At 41.0% G+C, this 19,276-nt stretch overlaps 1 protein-coding gene across 2 annotated transcripts in view; it reads left to right on the top strand.

Moving 5' to 3' along the window:
* Positions 1 to 19,276, top strand: part of ALDH7A1 (aldehyde dehydrogenase 7 family member A1) — a 42,122-nt gene that overhangs the window by 8,646 nt on the left and 14,200 nt on the right. For both annotated transcript variants that reach the window (XM_069492325.1, XM_069492324.1), the window contains exons 4-10: positions 1,477 to 1,557; positions 1,843 to 1,966; positions 6,596 to 6,728; positions 8,475 to 8,519; positions 12,398 to 12,475; positions 14,243 to 14,340; positions 18,720 to 18,761. In XM_069492325.1, the coding sequence (XP_069348426.1) occupies positions 1,477 to 1,557; positions 1,843 to 1,966; positions 6,596 to 6,728; positions 8,475 to 8,519; positions 12,398 to 12,475; positions 14,243 to 14,340; positions 18,720 to 18,761 (601 nt within the window). The remainder of the gene's footprint in view (positions 1 to 1,476; positions 1,558 to 1,842; positions 1,967 to 6,595; positions 6,729 to 8,474; positions 8,520 to 12,397; positions 12,476 to 14,242; positions 14,341 to 18,719; positions 18,762 to 19,276) is intronic.

The raw sequence follows: 19,276 nt of genomic DNA, 5'->3' as shown, positions 1-19,276 counted from the left end.
ATATTAAGAAACAGTTATTGGGGAGAAGCAAGAGCTTAGAAGAGCCTTGAGTTCACAGTCAAGCTTTATGAGGCAGAGTGTGAGCAGGGGTGTGCGTGCATGTCTGTGTATGTGTGTGTGTGTGTGTGTGAGAGAGAGAGAGAGAGAGAGAGAGTTGGCTGCAGCCTGGGGGAAGGTTCATTTTAGCTGCCGTTTGAAGGAGAGGTAGATACATCTCAAACTTAATATGATACAACCTGTACTTTTCACCACCCCCAAAACCCTGACATTTCCCTTCAAGTCTTCTTCATTGAACTAACTGTACTCCATCCTCCTAGCTATTGCAGCCAGAGACCAGGGAGTCATCTTTAGTTCTTTTATTTCCCTCCTTTCTTTCATCTGTTGCATTAGTGTGTCCTGTTGGTTCTACTTCCACAGCAGATCCTGCTCCACTTTTGTTTCCCTTGTCACCATTGCAGTATGAAGACTAAGTCACTATAATCTTTTTGCCTGTTTGTTCTCTATGCATCAGATAGTGATATTTAAAGATAAAGCTAATTATCTTATTCTGTGCCTTAAAAACCGTTAAAAGACTTGGCGTTGCACCTGGAGTAAGATTCTGACTCCTTATAAGCTTCTAGCTTTAGACGTACTGGCCTTCCCAGTCTGCCCCTTTGATTATGTTTTCCATGGGTCTCTTTTACGTGTTCTTCTTTTCCCTGGGAAGCATATTCCTACAGCTGACTTTTCCCATTCTTCAGGTTTCAGCTTCAGTATCACCTCCTTCGAGATTTTCCCTGCCAATCATTTAGGCAAAGTAACTTATCCATTCACCTTCCAAACCTGCTGTTTTCTCTGTTTGGTATCCTTTTTATTTCCTTTGTCTTTATTAGCCTTGATGGCAGTTTGTAATTATTTGTTGCCTTTTCCCCACCCTGTGCCTGGTAGATACTATCTCCATGAATGCCTCGCTGCTTATTTCAGCCCCAGTGCCTGGCACTATCAGTCTTTTTTTTTTTAAATTAATTAATTAATTTTTTTTTTTTGAGACAGAGTCTCACTCTGTTGCCCAGGCTAGAATGCCGTGGCGTCAGCCTAGCTCACAGCAACCTCCAACTCCTGGGCTCAAGCGATCCTCCTGCCTCAGCCTCCCGAGTAGCTGGGACTACAGGCATGTGCCACCATGCCCGGCTAATTTTTCTCTATATATTTTTAGCTGTCCGTATAATTTCTTTCTATTTTTAGTAGAGACGGGGTCTCACTCTTGCTCAAGCTGGTCTTGAACTCCTGAGCTCAAACAGTCCCCCTGCCTTGGCCTCCCAGAGTGCTAGGATTACAGGCGTGAGCCACCGCGCCCAGCCCCTATCAGTCTTGATGTGATCAAAAAGTCTCCTTTGATGTGATATACTTTGTTCTTTTACAGCACATGTCTAATACTGTGTGACAGACATGAATTTACACTTTGAATCAGACACTAAAACTCCATTCTTTTCTTAGATTCCTGCTCCGAAGCGAGGAGAAATAGTCAGACAGATCGGTGATGCCTTGCGGGAGAAGATCGCAATCCTGGGAAGCTTGGTAAAGTATTTTTGTAGCACATGCATAGTCCTTTGAGTGGAGAACAAGGCTGTCATGCATTTCTAAGAAAAGCAATTTATAAATTTCAAAAATCCTTTCTTTAGAGGAAGGATAAACAAGATAAATAGGAAAAAGTGAAGGTAATTATTGCATTCTAAAATTCTTCAGAAAATAAGAACATACTTTCTTCAGTTTATTACCCCCACAAAATATGTTTTGTTTTCCCGCTCTTTAATGTTTAAAATGTGGATTCTGTTGGAAAAATTTTGCTTTTTATGTTTTTAGGTATCTCTGGAGATGGGGAAAATCTTAGTGGAAGGTGTGGGAGAAGTTCAGGAGTACGTGGATATTTGTGATTACGCCGTCGGTTTGTCACGGATGATTGGGGGACCCATCTTGCCTTCTGAAAGTAAGCAGAGAAGTCGTTAAGCTAAGAGTTTTGTGCTCTGATATATGGAACGCTCCAAATACTCTGGCAATGAACAGTTCAGAAATGAGGAATTGCAAGTGGCAAAGAAATATAATATGTGAAAATATCTTTAATCTTTCCAAGAAATGCAAATTAAAACAGCTAATGACATTATGTGAAGAACCTTTTTTTTTCTTTTGTTTTAAAGATAAAATTCATGACAAGTCTGTGGGTTAGACGTTCTTTTAACCCATGTGGAAAACAATTTGGAAATATACCCAAAGAGCTTTGAATTTAAAGCCAGTTTTAAGAATCTAATTTAAGTAAATAATCTGAAATATGGCAAAAGTTTATGTGTAAAGATGTTCATTGTGGTATTAATAAAAAACATTAGAAATGACCTAAATGTCAAATAATAAGGGAAAATTTAAGCTAATTTTGGTAGTCTATTAGCATATACTAAAAATAATGTTTATAAAGATTGTCTTCCTCTAACTCCACACTTTTATGGAAAGGTTGCTTTTACTTATTTTTTTTATTTTTTATTTTTCTGAGACAGGATCTTGCTCTGTCACCCAGGCTAGAGTACAGTGGTATCATCATAGCTCACTGCAACCTCCAACTTCTGGGCTCAAGTTATCCTCCTGCCTCAGCCTCCCCAGCAGCTGGGACTATCAGCATGTGCCACTGTGCCTGGCTAATTTTCATATTTTTTGTAAAGATGGTGTCAAGCTGGTCTCAAACGCCTGGCCTCAAGCTGTCCTCCCACCTCAGCCTCCCAAAGTGCTAGGATTACAGGTGTGAACCACTGCACCTGGCCTGCATTTACTTATTTTTAAATTATATTAATGTTAATTTTTTGAAGAGGTGATAATATATCAGAAAATTAGAAAGGAGTAACAGTGTAGAGGTTGAGAAGTTTTCGTCCTTATTCTCCTGGCCATGCCATAGTTCCCCATGGAAGTAGTGAATATTTCCAATTTTTTTGTTTATCTTTTTAGAGCTTTTGTTCACACACAGGCAAATATGTGTCTTTTTAGAACACAAACCAAAGCAAACTACATTCTGTTCTATACTTTTGTATGAAGTAATGTCTTGGAAATTGTTTCATATTAGTACATTAAGGGGCTTCCTTTATGGTTTTATAGCTATTTTGTTATAAACCTATTATAATTTATTTAGCGAGCTCCAAACTGATGGATATTTAGGGTGGTTTTTAATCTTTTGCTGTTACAAGCTATGCACCAACCTTAAACTGTGAAAAGGTTTCAGTGAGGAGGACAAGAGCTTATGCGATTTGCAACGTGTGCAGTGTTGGTGGAGCAGCACGGGTGACTCTGAGGGACAGAAGTGTGTGCCAAAGTGGTAGCAGTAGTTATCTCTGTGTGCTGGAATTACTGGTCGTAGTCATTTTCTTCTTTGTATTTTTCTGTATTTTCTAAAATTTCCATGATGGTAATTATAAGGTTTTTTGGATTGGCCGGCGCCAGAGAAAGAAAGATGAGCAGAGTTGAAAGGGATAAGTGAAGAGGCTTTATTGGAGCACTCCCGGGTGAAGGTAACGGGTCCCAAGAGAGAGACCCGGGTGAGGTTCTCAGGTTCTGGGGGAGAGGGGCCTGAGAAGTCACATCGCCCAGAAGTCTGAGTGGGTTTATATATGTTTTTAGGGCTGGGGGGTGGGAGTTTCCTCAGCGGGGAAGATTTCGACATGAAGAGTGAGAAATTTCTTTGTTGCAGTTTTAGGGTGAGTATTGAGAAATAGGATGAGCTGGTGGTATTTGTGGACTCCAGGAACCGAGACCCTTATCAGGGTGGTCATCTAGGTGTGGTCATCCTTTAACTTAGCTGGGCCTTGCAGGCATTGTCCTTGGCAGGTCTCATGGGCTGCTTCTTTTTCCATTAGGGAGGGGAGGGCTGCCCGCCACCAGCCTTATAGTAATTATGTTTGTAATCAGGGAAAGAAATATTTTTTTAAAAAACAGATCTTTTCTTTTTTCCTTGGAATGTTGGGCAAATTCCCTACTTGTGGAAAGAGTTGGAGGAGTCTTCTTAAATGAACAGTTAATGTCCTTAATTAGATCTATAACAGTGATTTCCATCATGCAATATTAATTTTATGTCACTGAACATTTCAAGAGGTTTTTCCAGCTAAGAAGCGTTAGTTCACTGCCAATTCGGGGAAGTACATGTGTGCGAGCAGGTGACTTCTTTGATTTATACCTGCTAGGATGTCTTTCTCATAATGAAAATGTTTTTTAATGGTTTACACACTTTTCTTTAAGAAGTAGAGTACTCATGTCATATATGCAGAGGCTTTGGGTAACTTCAACTTCATTAATTCAAGAAATGCTTATTGGGTATCTACCAGGTGCTAGGGGATCTACTGGGTGATACTGGATCGATGAGGCATAGTCCCCCTCTTCAAGGGATTTATAAGTTTATAAATTCCTTACATTTTAGGTGGGAGATGAGTAAACAGATAATTCTAATCCAGTATGGTAAGTACTGGGGTGGGGTAGGGGAGAGGGTGGTGATTATGTAGGGGGAGCCCCTGCCCCAGCCCCCTAGGTATGGTCGGGAAAGGCCTCCTGGAGAAGGTGGCCAAGATAAGGCCGGAGGGAAGACAGGGACAAGGGGTGGAATAGTCTAGTATGCTGCTAGGGGCTAAAGATGGGAGAGCCTGGCTTACTTGGGGATTGCTCAGCACAGCTGGAGGGTGCAGTATGGGGGTGGTAGGTGGAGCAGAGAGGGAACCCTGGGAACAGGGAACCTCAGGAATGGACTTTTCCTGACTAGGAGTTTGGACTTTATCCTGAGGGTGGTTACAGTAAACACAAGAGTGTTGTAATGAAAGGGTGACATCAGGGGAGAGGGGAGGGCAGGAGAGAGGAGGCAGGCCCTGCAGGAAGAGGCTGTGCGGGCAGACAGCTGCTGGGGATGAGGATGCCTAGACTGCAGGAGGGCCTGGGACTGAGGCACCCCATCCTCGCCGGCAGTGTGAGTGTGGCTGAGATCAGTGGCTGGGACCGCTGCCTTTCCCGTCGGTCTGTGGGTTTAACCAGGGCTTGGGAACCATCATGCTCCTTTGCTCTGGTTCTTCACTGCTCCAGCTGCCTTTGATTGAAATAAGCCCCTTGTGGGATTCTGGGTGACTTTAAAGTTTGTGTTTAAAATACAAATGTTTTTATTTACATTTTCAATTTTCCAATAGTGAATATAAAGATCCGTGCAATTCATTCATTCAACATATACAATTTTAGGATCCCCTAACCCCCACCTGAGCCACCTTGTCTTAAATTTAGAGAGGTTGGCCCAGGGCTTCATCCGGCAACATAAAGAACATGGGCCTAATAGTCACAGCTCCCGTGTCCTGATCATGTTCTGCCCTTTGTGAGCACATCACCTAGGGCAGCTCTTAGTGTTATTGGCCTCTGAGTGGAGGTTTTCGCAAGTTCTTGGTGTTCACGAGGAAAAGAATTTCAGTATGTACCAGGTAAGCCAAGCAAGTGACAGCTTTTATTGAAAGCAAAACTACATTCTCGGCTGGGCGCAGTGGCTCACGCCTGTAATCCTAGCACTCTGGGAGGCCGAGGTGGGCGGATCGTTTGAGCTCAGGAGTTTGAAACCAGCCTGAGCAAGAGCGAGACCCCGTCTCTACTAAAAAAATAGAAAGAAATTAGCTGGACAACTAAAAATATATATAGAAAAAATTAGCCGGGCATGGTGGCACATGCCTGTAGTCCCAACTACTCAGAAGGCTGAGGCAGGAGGATTGCTAGAGCTCAGGAGTTTGAGATTGCTGTGAGCTAGGCTGATGCCATGGCACTCTAGCCTGGGCAACAGAGTGAGACTCTGTCTCAAAAACAAACAAACAAAAAAACCCTACATTCTCAGTAAAGAAAGGGGGTGGGCTGGAAAGAGAGCAGCTGCTCTGGGATAAAGTGGTTTTAAAGCTTTTGTAGTTTCACTAATTAAGGGGAGGCATATTCAGGGGAAGGGGGTTGGCTTTTACTAAGAGTTTGGGTAGTAATTCCTGGAACTGGGTTCCTTTCCGTTTCATATTTTATATGATTGTCTTGGAACTATCATACTGATTTCAAGAGCAGAGAAATTTTAAAACCACGATGTAAATGATACTATAATTAGCCAAAGTTCATGTAAGGTGACAGGGACAGCTGACAAGCCAGGTGAAGCCAGTTCTTGCCTGTGGTTATCAGCCCCTTTTGTTTAAGGTTGTTTACTTTAATACCTGCACCCAGTCTTCAAGCCTCTGCATCCGGGCCCAGCCCTGTGTCTTCTCTTATTCTGAAGTCATCACCTCTCTAAAGTGTCCTTGAATCCCAGATGCACTGACACTGCCCTGAGCTCTGCAGAGTCCCTGTGCGGATCAGAGGCATAATGAATGTCATTATGGTTCACAGGGAGCGTGGTAATAACCACTTCTGTTGTACGTTACTTAAAGTGCCAATATCCCACAGCTGCGTAAAGTGCCCCACTGTGAGGCATCTGGAATCCCCTCTGGTGCGGTGTACCTGTGTTCTGAAAATGGAAAACTCTGGACTTTGTGATTTACTTGACATGCATTAAATTAACATGCTTCAGCACGTTCCCTCCCTTTCCTGTCCCCAGGACCTGGCCACGCCCTCATCGAACACTGGAATCCCGTAGGCCTGGTTGGAATCATCACTGCGTTCAATTTCCCTGTGGCGGTGTATGGCTGGAACAACGCCATCGCCATGATCTGCGGGAACGTCTGCCTTTGGTAAGACCTGCCGGCTTTCCTATCCAGTAGCCAGAAGGTGATAAAAGTAGCCATTTCCAGGTACTAGTGAAAAGTATTTAAAATACCATTGACATGTTTTCTACTTACTGTACTCTTTCAGTTAACATAGTAAATCATACCTGCTAGTTGTCAAATGCTGATTTTTAATGATTATGGGTTTTAACCATGGGTAATTTGCTTATTTTTTTGACCCAGCATTGTCCTCCTGTTCCTCCCAGCTCTCTTCCCACCGCAAGTGGGTGTACTGACATTCAGTCCTGACACTGCTTACCCAGAGTGAGCCTCGGGCTCCCCAGGTGTGAGGGCTCAATCCTCCACAAGACTGCCCCTACTTCTCCCAGGACCCCTGCAGTTCTGGCCAGCTGTCTACAAATCTGGAGGTTCCTGTGAACCCTTGGTTTGGACAGTTCACTAGAATGACCCACAGAACTCAAGAAAGCACTGTGTGTAATGATAACGGTTTCGTAGTAAAAAATACATGTAGGGCAAGGTCTGGAAGGACTCTAGATGCACAGCTGCATGTGCTCTCCCAAGTGGTGTTAGGGCCTGTCATCCTCCTGGCATGTATCAATGTGTTCACCAATCAGGAAGCACCACTGCACTTGGATATCCAGAGTTTTTATTGGGGTTTCATTATTTAGGCATGAATAATTAAATCATGGTTGACTTCAGTCTCCAGCCCTCCTCCCTGCCCTGGAGGTGGTACACTGGCTGAAAGTGCCAACCCTCCAATCATGTGTTCGCTCTTTCTGGTGACCAGCCCCTATCCCGAGCTACCTGGAGTCATTCGCCAGCATAACAGAGAGAGGCACTGTTATCACTCAGGAAATTCCAAGGGGTTTTGAAGCTCCCTGCCAGAAACTGAGGAGAAAGACAGGATGTATTTATTCTACCACACTTCACAAACAGAAAATTAAGTAAACGCCTGTTGGAGGAAAAAAAACTTGTGATGTCACAACCTTCTTTTTAAAGTTTGACATTTTTTTCAATAAAAACTTTACAGTGAATTACCAAATGATTCTGAGACACTTGGCCAGTGTTCTCATTGATGCTTTAAATATTCCATCTTTCTAAAATATTTGATAGTAAAAATGTATGTTATAGATGGCAAAACAGTTACTTGATTTTAGCTTTCATGTTCAGTGGAAGAACTTAGTTAAGGAAAATCAGGAAAGTTGCCTTTGGCCTGTTTTGCATCTGTTCCATTAGTTATTGACTGATCTCAAATGCAGTACTCAAGTGAACGTACTCAAAAGACTATAAAACAAGGCATGGTTGGCAGAATTAATAATTTGGTACCGTGTTGCCAAAGGAACCCCCACGTTTTCCAGCATTCGAATCCAGAAAGGCTAACTGTGTAGTTTTCCTTGGCTCTCTGAGCCTTGCAAGGAAAGTTGGATGAATGCAGCACATTGCTAGGTTCCTGCTTCCCTCAGTCTCCAAGCTGGCTGAGGTTATGTAATAGTTCCTGTGATCAGTGCAGCAAGCAGTTTCAGAATTGATTGGTGCCGTTTTTTATGTTCATGGAAGTTCGTAGTCCCTTAGGTCTCAGAGGCATTGAGCTGAAGGATAGATTTCTATTTCAGTTACTAGACTCATTTGTTAGTTGTCTAGTTGGACAGAGCTTTTTCTCACAAAGACTTTTGCTTCTGCTTGATAATAAAAGGTATTTATGGTTCCCATCAAATTAAGTTCCTTCCTTTTTTTTTTTTTTTTAACCTTAAGGAAAGGAGCTCCAACAACTTCCCTCATTAGCGTAGCTGTCACAAAGTAAGTATGTGTGGCTTTCTTTTTCCTGGGTATAGAATAATCTTGCAAGGGTGATTGATAGGCCCCTGATGTTTTAAATCCAATGTGAAAGTGTCATATTTATTTAAGCATAGAATTTGGATAACTTCTTTCTCCTTTGGTTTTAGTATATGTATATCATTTTGCAGTTTACAGATCTCTTCCAGAGCAATATCATTTAACTCTTTGATACAATGCTAGATATTGATATAAATGTGGAACTTGAACTCTTATAGACATTTGTTGTCACTTGGAAAATGAAAACATCTCCAGAGAGAGGAAATATTTTTGTAATTTGGGGACTACATTATATAACTATTCAACGAGTCAATAGTTTTAAGAATACATTTCTACCCAATTAATACTTTTATTGCTTTTGCTTAATAGACTGCTTAATTAATTAATTAATTTGAGACACAGTCTTGCTCTGTAGCCCTGGCTAGAGTACAGTGGTGTGATCATAGCTCACTGCAACCTAAAACTCCTGAGCTCAAGCGATCCTCCTGCCTCAGCCTCCCAGAGTACAAGGATGACAGGTGTTGAGCCACCGTGCCTGGCCTTAATAGACTGTTAACAAAACAGAAAGAACTGGTTATTATACTAATCTACTGATTCATCTCACACTATTTAAAATATATTGTGTATTTTGGTTTAAAAAGTTATTAGTGTTTTATTCATTTGTATTTGAGAACTTGACAGCTCTGATTAGGCCATAAAAAACCAGTGTTGTTAATTTATCATTTTGGAATTTAGAGGATATATAGCATAGGGTGCCTTCCATGTAGGCTTCGAGTGCACTTTTGATGTTCCTTCATTGGTTGCATGGTGTGTATGCTCTGATTTAAGAATTGTTGGTAGAGAGCTTGTGGTAGATTCTGTATGAAGGAGCGTTTTTAATGTTAGAAGATTATTTAGAACAGTGGCTTAGGAATTAAAAAGTGGGCTGAAAAAGAGAGAGGGTAGTATGTATTAATATTTAGTTGAAATAAATATATGATATTGAGGAAACAATATCCTCTAAGGCAGGGGTGTCCAAATGAAATATTAAAACACATCAAAATGATGAGATTCTGCAAGCAATATTTTAAAATAAACTGTTTTTAAAAAAACAGAAGAGTTAACGTGGACATAGCTGACTTGCTGAGTGTTAGTAAGTGGCTGGTTAAGATATTATTCAGGCCGGGCGCGGTGGCTCACGCCTGTAATCCTAGCACTCTGGGAGGCCGAGGCGGGTGGATCACTCGAGGTCAGGAGTTCGAGACCAGCCTGAGCAAGAGTGAGACCCCGTCTCTACTAAAAATAGAAAGAAATTATATGGACAACTAAAATATATATATACAAAAAATTAGCCGGGCATGGTGGCACATGCCTGTAGTCCCAGCTACTCGGGAGGCTGAGGCAGGAGGATCGCTTGAGCCCAGGAGTTTGAGGTTGCTGTGAGCTAGGCTGAAGCCACGGCACTCACTCTAGCCCGGGCAACAGAGTGAGACTCTGTCTCAAAAAAAAAAAAAAAAAAAAAAAGATATTATTCATTCGTACTAGTTTTGCTTTAAGCCTTTTTTTATTTTGTTTTAAATAGTACAAAATATTCATATAGCACTTTTAATATATGCTGGTTGATATTTGTCAGAGAATTGGAAATAGCTGATTTTGCAATGAAAGAGAATAAGGAAAATGCTGAGTTTTGCTGGAAATAACCAAGGGTGGTACAGTGCCCACTAGGAGGTCTTCTTAAATTCAACTAAATGTTCAGGCTCATAAGATGACCACAGGTCACATATAGTCCCTCTGTTTATTCAGAAGGCTATAGGGCAGGAACATGGTTGCTAGGAGGGCAGCATCAGGTCTTTGTCTTCAGTTGGTGTTCTTGTAGTGGTCACGCAGGTGCAAGGAGATGAGATCCACGTTGGATAGGTGTAGGGGTTACCCTGGCTTGATAGCCTAAAGCCCCACAGAAACCAAAACCTCTCGTAACAATTCTATAGGCATAGCTTTCCGATGCCACAAAGGACATACAGTTACAAGTGTCACTGCACTCAGGGAAGGCCAAAAAGTATGGCATTTTCATTTATAGTTCACAGATAGTTATCCTAGTTCAGATGCAATTGACCGATCTGGTCATTTTTACTGTAAGCCGTGTTGTCTAAGTAACATCGTTGATGCTCTGACATTTGTCAGGTAACCTGGGGAACAGAGCTACAGTTTAACCTAAGATTAGATTCCTCAGCCTTAGGGGAAAGGGTTTTAGTAACCTCTGCCCACAGGCACAAAGTAAAATCCTTGCACTTAAAGAGAGTTGCACTCTGCTTGTGCAGACAGTATATCCGCCTTAAGTCCCACAGAAGAATTATACGACCCCAAACCTGGTCTTGGACGTGATAGCTGCAGTGCATGATCCTTGAGTGGATCCTGGATTAGGGGGAAGAAGGAAAACACTCTAAAGGACATCTTTGGGGACAACTGGGGAATTCTCTTGGGTATAACAATGGTATCTTTTCTGTGGAAGTAAGTGTGGGATTTGGGTCTCTTTGAAATTTAAACAAATTGGAAAATGGCCAGCAAGTTGGTATGATTGATAAATAGAACCTTTGCTCTATTGGTCCTCTGGAAGCTCAGAAGAAACCAGAATCACTTGAGCCATTTGTAGCTGGAAATCATACTTAAGTAGCATTTAACTATGTCTTATTTTAATTGTAACAGCCTAAGCTGTAGGAGAGGCTGCTTTGCTTGTCCACAGTGCTTTAGCCTGAAGGACACTGATGTTTTCTGACTACAGTAGTTTGGTGTGAAGCCAGTGGACACTGGTCACAAGCTTCCTCAGGGTTTGCAGGGCAGGCCCCGCTGTCTTTGTTGTCTGTCCTTGGCGCCTGCTCTGGGTTTCGGGGACCTCTTCTTCCCTGTCTCATCCTTTACCATTTCTCCACCTGAGCCTTGCTTTGCAGAGGTGGGTTCAAATCTCTCATTTACTGTTGGGAACTACTTCTAGTTTTCTTTATCTTTTATTTCCTTCTCTGTTTCTTCACTATCACTTTAATGGATCTGTGGTGGGAAACAATAAAAAAAGCCTGTGATCAATCTGCCATCTGGAACCAGATGTGTCTTCCAAGTATGGCGGGAAATCCTTAAACGATGACCCCTTGCGCTCCCCGAGCAGTGCTCCATGTCTTCCATTTGTATTCTGTGTTCTTTGCTCCTTCTTAATATTCTCTTAGAAAAAAAGAGTTCTACTAAGTGTTTGAAAATCTCTTCTATGTGAGGAGACATCCAGGTCTTAATGTCTGAAGGTAAAATCTGTATGTCACAAGAGGGTCCTTAATGTTAGAAGATCATTTGGGAACAATGGTTTAGGAATTGAAAAGTGGGTTGGAAAAGAGAGGGTAGTATGTTTGAGGGGTGGGAGAGAAAGTTGGAGAAAGGAGAGCCAGGCCAGGCACAGTGGCTCACGCCTGTAATCCTAGCACTCTGGGAGGCCGAGGTGGGCGGATCGTTTGAGCTCAGGAGTTCGAGACCAGCCTGAGCAAGAGCGAGACCCCATCTCTACTAAAAATAGAAAGAAATTATATAGACAGCTAAATATATATATAGAAAAAATTAGCCGGGCATGGTGGCGCATGCCTGTAGTCCCAGCTACTCGGGAGGCTGAGGCAGGAGGATCGCTTGAGCTCAGGAGTTTGAGGTTGCTGTGAGCTAGGCTGACGCCACGGCACTCACGCTAGCCTGGGCAACAGAGTGAGACTCTGTCTCAAAAAAAAAAAAAAAAAAGAAAGGAGAGCCAGGTGGTTGGAGTTTTGATTCTCATTTTTAAAAAAATGTCCTAAGAAATTAAATTATTGCCTGTGTAATTACTTTTTCCTTCCTAGGATAATAGCTAAGGTTCTGGAGGACAACAAGCTGCCTGGTGCAATTTGTTCCTTGACTTGTGGTGGAGCCGATATCGGGTAGGTTCATAGGCTAAGAACATCCTTCTGTTGAATGACTCCAGGTTGACCAACTAGAATCATCTTTACTAGAAGAACCAAACAGCTAAGGAAATGAGGATGGTTCTCTGGAATCATCATGATTATGGACCTAGTTGGGCTCTCTATTAATGCATAACCTCTGTTGGAGGACGAGTAAGAGTTGTCTTTTTAATTGCCCAGAGCTGCTGTTCATAGGTGTTTATATCCTGAAATAACGGACTGCTTTAATGGTGGGCAGTCTGTGACTTCCTGATACTTGATTTATAAAGGTGTTTACTTACAAAGCAAAGCTATAGAATTATAGTCTGGGGTCTTACTCCCCCGAGAGAAGCTAGCCTATTGCCCGAGTTCTTCATCTGACCGAAGAAGAGAACCCTGGGAACACGGCCTCTTTTTTTTATTGTTTTTTTTTTAAACTGTCATGTAATTCACATACCATAAAATCCTCCCTTTTAAAGTGTACAATTGAGTGGTTTTTAGACTACAGTGTGTGCCACCATCACCACTATCTTATCCCAGAACATTTTGATCAGCTCAGATAGAAACCCCACACCCATTAGCAATCACTTGCTATTCCCCTCTGTCCCCAGCCCCCAGCAACCGCTAATGTACTCTGTGTTTCCATGGATTTGCTTATTTGGGATATTTTGTGTAAATGGAATCATGTAATATGTGGCCGATAACATCACAGCCTCTTTAAGTTGGAACTGACTATAATTGCTCTGAACCATGATGAAAGCTGAGGTGGTTTTTACCAGCTTAGACTTTGATTAGGTGAGGTTTCCTAGGAGTCAAGTCTTGTAACCCATACTGCTGTGGCTAGAGAGTCAGCCTACTTCCGACACTTTCAACATAACTACTGTACCTAGTGAGCAGTTTCAAAAAAGAGCGATAAGTTATTATTTTTTTCATAGAGATGAGAAAGTATTAGAAAATACAATTCCCAAATATGCAGTACATAGTGAAGTATTACCTAAATGTCATTTAAAACATGAGTATTGTATCCTTTGACCTACTCTATTCTTGCTCTCAGGCATCCAGTCCTTTGTGTTGGCCTTGGAATACCTCAGCTAATTAGAGTGGCGTATACAGGAGTGCTTGAAGCAGCAGCCGCTTTGAGCGTCAGTGCTCATGTGTGCTGGGTTGAACCTGGGGAGAGCTCCCTAGGTCATTGACTCAAGCTGTCCAGCCCTACGTTGGACTGATGCTGCCCTGCTTGGCTCACACTGAACCGTTTGAAGCACTGAACAAAGCAGTTCAAATCAATAGTGTCTGATCTACATTCCTTAGAAGCCACTGGAACTCCTAGCATAGCTTTTATAAGTCAGCTTCTATGAGGAATATTTTAGGATGTTTCCCTATAGTCTTTTAAGTTTTTAATTCTTAAAGGAACTGCACAGTGGGTTGAGAGTCTGCAAAACATCTGGAATGCTCAGCAAGGAAATGCTAAGATTCTACCATCGAGTCACCCACTCAGTAGAAGGACTGTCTTCCCTAACTAGCAGCTTCCTCTGGCTGATGTCTGTTTACGGAGTACTCACAGAGCAGGTCAGCCCGTTCTGCTGGATGGCTCTACTTGTGAAAAATTTCCTTCTTTTTCATGAAGACCTTCCCTTGCTCCCAGAGATATACTTCCTTGTCCTTTTGCTTTCCGAGGGCTCACATCAGTGTTTTCTCGCTGGGTACCGTTAGGTGTTGCCATTGCTGGGTTTCTCTGCTTGGGTGACCGTGTCTGTTCCCCTGCAGCACAGCAATGGCCAAAGATGAGCGAGTGAACCTGCTGTCCTTCACCGGGAGCACTCAGGTGGGAAAACAGGTGGCCCTGATGGTGCAGGAAAGGTTTGGTAAGTATTGGCTTTCTAGTGAGGGTTTTAATTCCCTCAGAAGTGTGGATGTGAAATCTAAAAGTTGAGTGTTTTTTTTTTTTTTGACCTTTCCATGGAGATACTGGCCATGTTTATTTGAATGTTCAAGTAAAAGAAAAGAGTGCAGTTAGTAGTAGTTGAATGTTAGGGAAGTCCCAAATTTAAATAGCATAATTTGGAAAAGAATATCATGTTATCTCTAAATAATGATCGTAGAATGATATATAGTTATTTATCAAATTCTACTAGACCTGTGTGGCAAATTAAAAAAAGGAAAATCATTATTTAAACAAGACCAGTGAATACAGGACCTAGAGTGGAAGGCTTAAATCTGTTCTCAAGTTTACATTTCACCTGTGTATGTTGAAAAGGGTTGTGTAGACAGAGCTTTGTATACTGTACTGCACTGTACGGCGGACTTTTAAGTTTTTCAAGGATAGCATTGACCATCAATTTTTGCCTACTATGCTGAATTTAGACTGTAACCCCAGCACAAGATGAGACTTGACTAGTTAATCTGCCAGCCATTTTACTATGTAGGCATTGCTTTTGAAAAGCAAGTTTATGGAAAACTATTAGAAATGAAATTCAGAAAACAATTCCATTTATAGTAGCATCACAAAGAATAAAATACTTAGGGATAAATTAAACAAAGAAGTAAGTTTTCACACAGAGCGCTACCAAGCATCATGAAAAGAAATTAAAGATGACCTGACTGAATGGAAAAACATCCCATTTTCATTTCTTGGAAGATTTAATATTAAGATATCCATAATGTCCAAGTAATCTATAGATTCAGTGCAATCCGCCTCAACTGCCTGTTTTGCAACAATTGGCAAATTGATCCTAAAATCCACATGGTTCATGCAAAGGGCATGCAAATGGCCAGAACAATCTTGAAAAAGAAGCGCAAATTGGAGGACTCTTAACTTCCCAATTTTAAAATTTATTACAAAACTACGGTAATCAGGACCGTGTGATACCAGCATAAGGACAGACATAAAGATCAATGGAATAAAACTGAGAGTCCAGAAATAAACCCTTAAGTTTATGGTCAACTTATTTTTGACAAGGATGCCAAGACATCTCAGTGAGGAAAGAAGAGTCTTTTTATCAAGTGGGACTGACACGACTAGACACTCATACGCATAAGTGTGAAACTAGACTCCTATTGCATCCTATATACAGACTTAGCTCAAAACGTATCAGAGACCTAAATGTAAGAGCTAAAACTATAAAACTCTTAGAAGAAATTATAGGAATAGGTCTTTGTGACCTTGGGTTAGGCAGTGGTTTCTTAGATATGACACCTAAAGCACAGGCAACAATAGCAACAACAAAGTATATAAATTAGATTTCATCAAAATTAAAGACATTTGTGCTTCAAAGGACACCAGGAAAAAAGTTCAGAGGACAACCTATGGAATGGCAGAAAATATTTATAAATTGTATACCTGATAAGGAACTTATTTCTGGAATATATAAAGAACTCTTAAAAGTTAACAATATATTGGCTGGGTGTGGCAGCTCACGCCTGTAATCCTAGCACTCAGGGAGGCAGAGGCTGGAGGATTGCTTGAGGTCAGGAGTTTGAGACCAGCTTCAGCAAGAGTAAGACCCTGTCTCTACTAAAAATAGAAAGAAATTAGCTGGGCAACTAAAATAGAAAAAACTAGCTGGGCATGGTACCGCATGCCTGTAGTCTAGCTACTCAGGAGGCTGAAGCAGGAAGATCACTTGAGCCCAGGAGTTTGAGGTTGCTGTGAGCTAGGCTGATGCCACGGCACTCTAGCCTGAGCAACAGAGTGAGACTCTGTCTCCAAAAAAAAAAAAAATTCAACAATGTAAAAGATAAATAACCCAATTAAAAAATGGACACTGGGCTGGGTCCTGTGGTTCATGCCTGTAATCCCAGTACTTTGGGTGGCTGGGTGGGAGGATTGTTTGAATCCAGGAGTTTGAGCCTGAGTAACATAATGAGACCCCTATCTCTACAAAATATATAAAAAATTAGCTGGTCATGGTGGCATGTGCCTGTAGTCCCAGCTACACAGGAGGACTGCTTAAGCCCAAGAATCTGAAGCTGCAGTGAGCTATGATGTTGCCACTGTATTATAGCTAGCCTCGACCTTGTCTCCCAAAAAAAAAAAAGAACAAAGGGCAATGGATTTGAATAGAAATCTCAAATGGCCAATTAGTACAGGAAAAGATACTCAACATCATTAGTTCTACTCCTCCTGCTAGCAGATTTTATTTCATCTTCTCATCCTTCTCTTCTCCTTCTTCCTGAAAGCAGTAGTTTGTTCTGCTTAAGTAGTACCATTAGTAGTAGTATAATTTTTTGAATGTATCTGCCTGTCTTAAGTTATAGATGCTTTTCTTAGAGGGGATTCATGGTTAGGAGTGGGGTTAGAGAGCAACTGATAGAGAGTTGGAAGGATGTGAAAAGTATAGGTCTTTCCTTTTCTGCCAAATATTCCTTGTAGCCAGACAGGAGAAGCTGATAGCAGGCATAGAAGCTTCTAGTTCCTTCTTTTTCTTCTTAGTACCTAGCATAGTGCTATGCTCTAGCGAGCAAGGTGTCATTAAATCAACTATTACAACAGAAACTAGAGCTGGTGTAGCACTTGGTGGATTTGGGTAATAACAGCCACATCCTTCATAATTAATACCCACTTGATGCTTAACTGTTTCAGAGTGGTGGAAATAAGAACATATTCTCTTACACGTCTGTCACGTACACACGTCTGATATCACAAATGAAAGTTCTTACATAGAAGCTGGTTTTAAAGTGCACTTAAATTTATGTTCAAAAGATCAGTAGTAAACATATCTCAAAAATTGAGGCAAACCTCATGTCTTTATGCTGGGGGAGCAAGGTAAGAATGGCATTCATAGCCTGCTGTATAACTTTTCTGGATGCAGCTTGGCAATGTATATCAGGAGCCCTTCTATTCATACCCTCCGGCCCTGACCTAAGTAGATAATCAACAATGAATATGTTCAACACTGTAGTTAGGAATGTATTAACACAAGTAGCTAAATAGAATTTGGTGTGCTATCATGATGGGATACTGTGGAGTGGTGTTTTTAAATTTTAAACAGCACTTAATAACATAATGGAGAATGTATAAGACATTAATCAGAAAATAAAGTAAAATTAATTAGATAATGTAATCTCAATCAAATATAAATACACAAGGAAAAGATTGGAAGACACTATACCAAATTGTAAGGAGGGATTTTGTGGTGGCTTTATGGGCCATGCTTTGTTTTTCATTTATATTGTTGGTGGGTAAACACAACATAAAAATTGCCATCTTAACCATTATTTTTAAGTACACAGTTCGCTAGTGTAAAGTCCAATCACGTGGTTGTATACCTGATCTCTAGAACCTTTTCATTTTTCAAAACTAAAACTTTATACCAATTAAACACTAATTCTTCCTCCCTCCTCTCCCCAGCCCTTGGCAACTACCTTCTATTTCTATTATTTTGATCACTTTAGATAACCTCATGTAAGTGGAATCTTACAGTATTTGTCCTTTTGTAACTAGCTTATTTTACTTAGCATAATGTCCTTAAGGTTCATCCATGTTATAGCATGTGACAGGGTTTTCTTTTTGAAGACTGTGTAATATTCGCTTGTATGTACGTACCACATTTTCTTTATCCGTCCATCTGTTGATGGACACTTGGGTTGCTTCCACCTTTTGGCTACTGTGAATATGGTGCCATGACAATGGGTGTATAAATATGTTAGAGTTCCTGCTTTTAATACTTTTTTCCCAATACATGCCAGAGGTGGAATTGCTAGATCATATGGTAATTCCAGGTTTGTTGGGGGAATCACCATATCATTTTCCACAGTGGCTGTGGCTGCCCCATTTTACACTAACTTTTTTTTTCTTATATAATATCATATTTAAAGTTGTAAGACTAACATGGAGTCCCTAGATACCCTTTAATCAGATTCACCAATTGCTTACATTTGCTTTATCATTTTCTCCCTCTCCAGCAACATAGATGTGCATGAGCACACACACACACACACACACACACAGACATCATGGATACATGTAATTGTTGAACTGTTGGGAGCAAAGCTGAAGACACAGTGTCCCCTCACCACTGAATATTTCACTGTATTTCCCAAGAACATGCACAGTCTCTCATATAATCATGGTTATGATTATCAAAATCAAGATATTGGACATTGATACAGTAGTCATGCTACTTTATAAATCAGAAAATCAAAAAACAATTGGGGTAGGCTATAATTTGAGGCCTATCCTAATGATAGCAGGTGCAGTAAATACTAAAATAGTCATTAATTTGTGTTTATGATTTTTTAAAAGGGAGAAGCTTGTTAGAGCTTGGAGGAAACAATGCCATTATTGGTAAGGCTACCATTTTTGTTTGTTTGTTTGTTTGTTTATTTGTTTTCTGTTGACAATATCCTCAATAGCCACCCTGAATACATAAAACTTGTTTATGAACTCATCTCTTCCATGTTGTATGTGCCTGGGACCTAATTCCCATGTTTAGAAATTTTTCTTGTGAGGCAGAACAGAAGCTTGGTTTGAAGGCAGGGATGACTAGGAAGAAAAGGTACTCATGTTTGGGAAATGTTACCTGGGGCCTAGATACTGTGAGTGAGACTTCCATTGTGGTGTGGCATTATTTCTTGTTTTTCCTTCTCTTTTCTGAAAACTGGTCATGTGTTTCTCTAGAATAACTAAGTAACTCTTATGTGACTTGATCATTCCTTTAGGCTTCAAAAACATTATTCTGTCTTTGGTGGATTATTGAATGCTTTTATATTGGGGACACTTCTTTAAGGCTTTTTTTTCTTAATCACTTACCTGTAGGTTTAGAGGTTGCAGGCTGGGCGAGGTGGCTCACACCTGTAATC

Source organism: Eulemur rufifrons, chromosome 17 (assembly GCF_041146395.1).
Source record: "Eulemur rufifrons isolate Redbay chromosome 17, OSU_ERuf_1, whole genome shotgun sequence".
Taxonomy (NCBI): Eukaryota; Metazoa; Chordata; class Mammalia; order Primates; family Lemuridae; genus Eulemur; species Eulemur rufifrons.
Note: the sequence above shows the minus strand (reverse complement) of the source record. Positions and strands in the feature narration are given on the sequence as shown.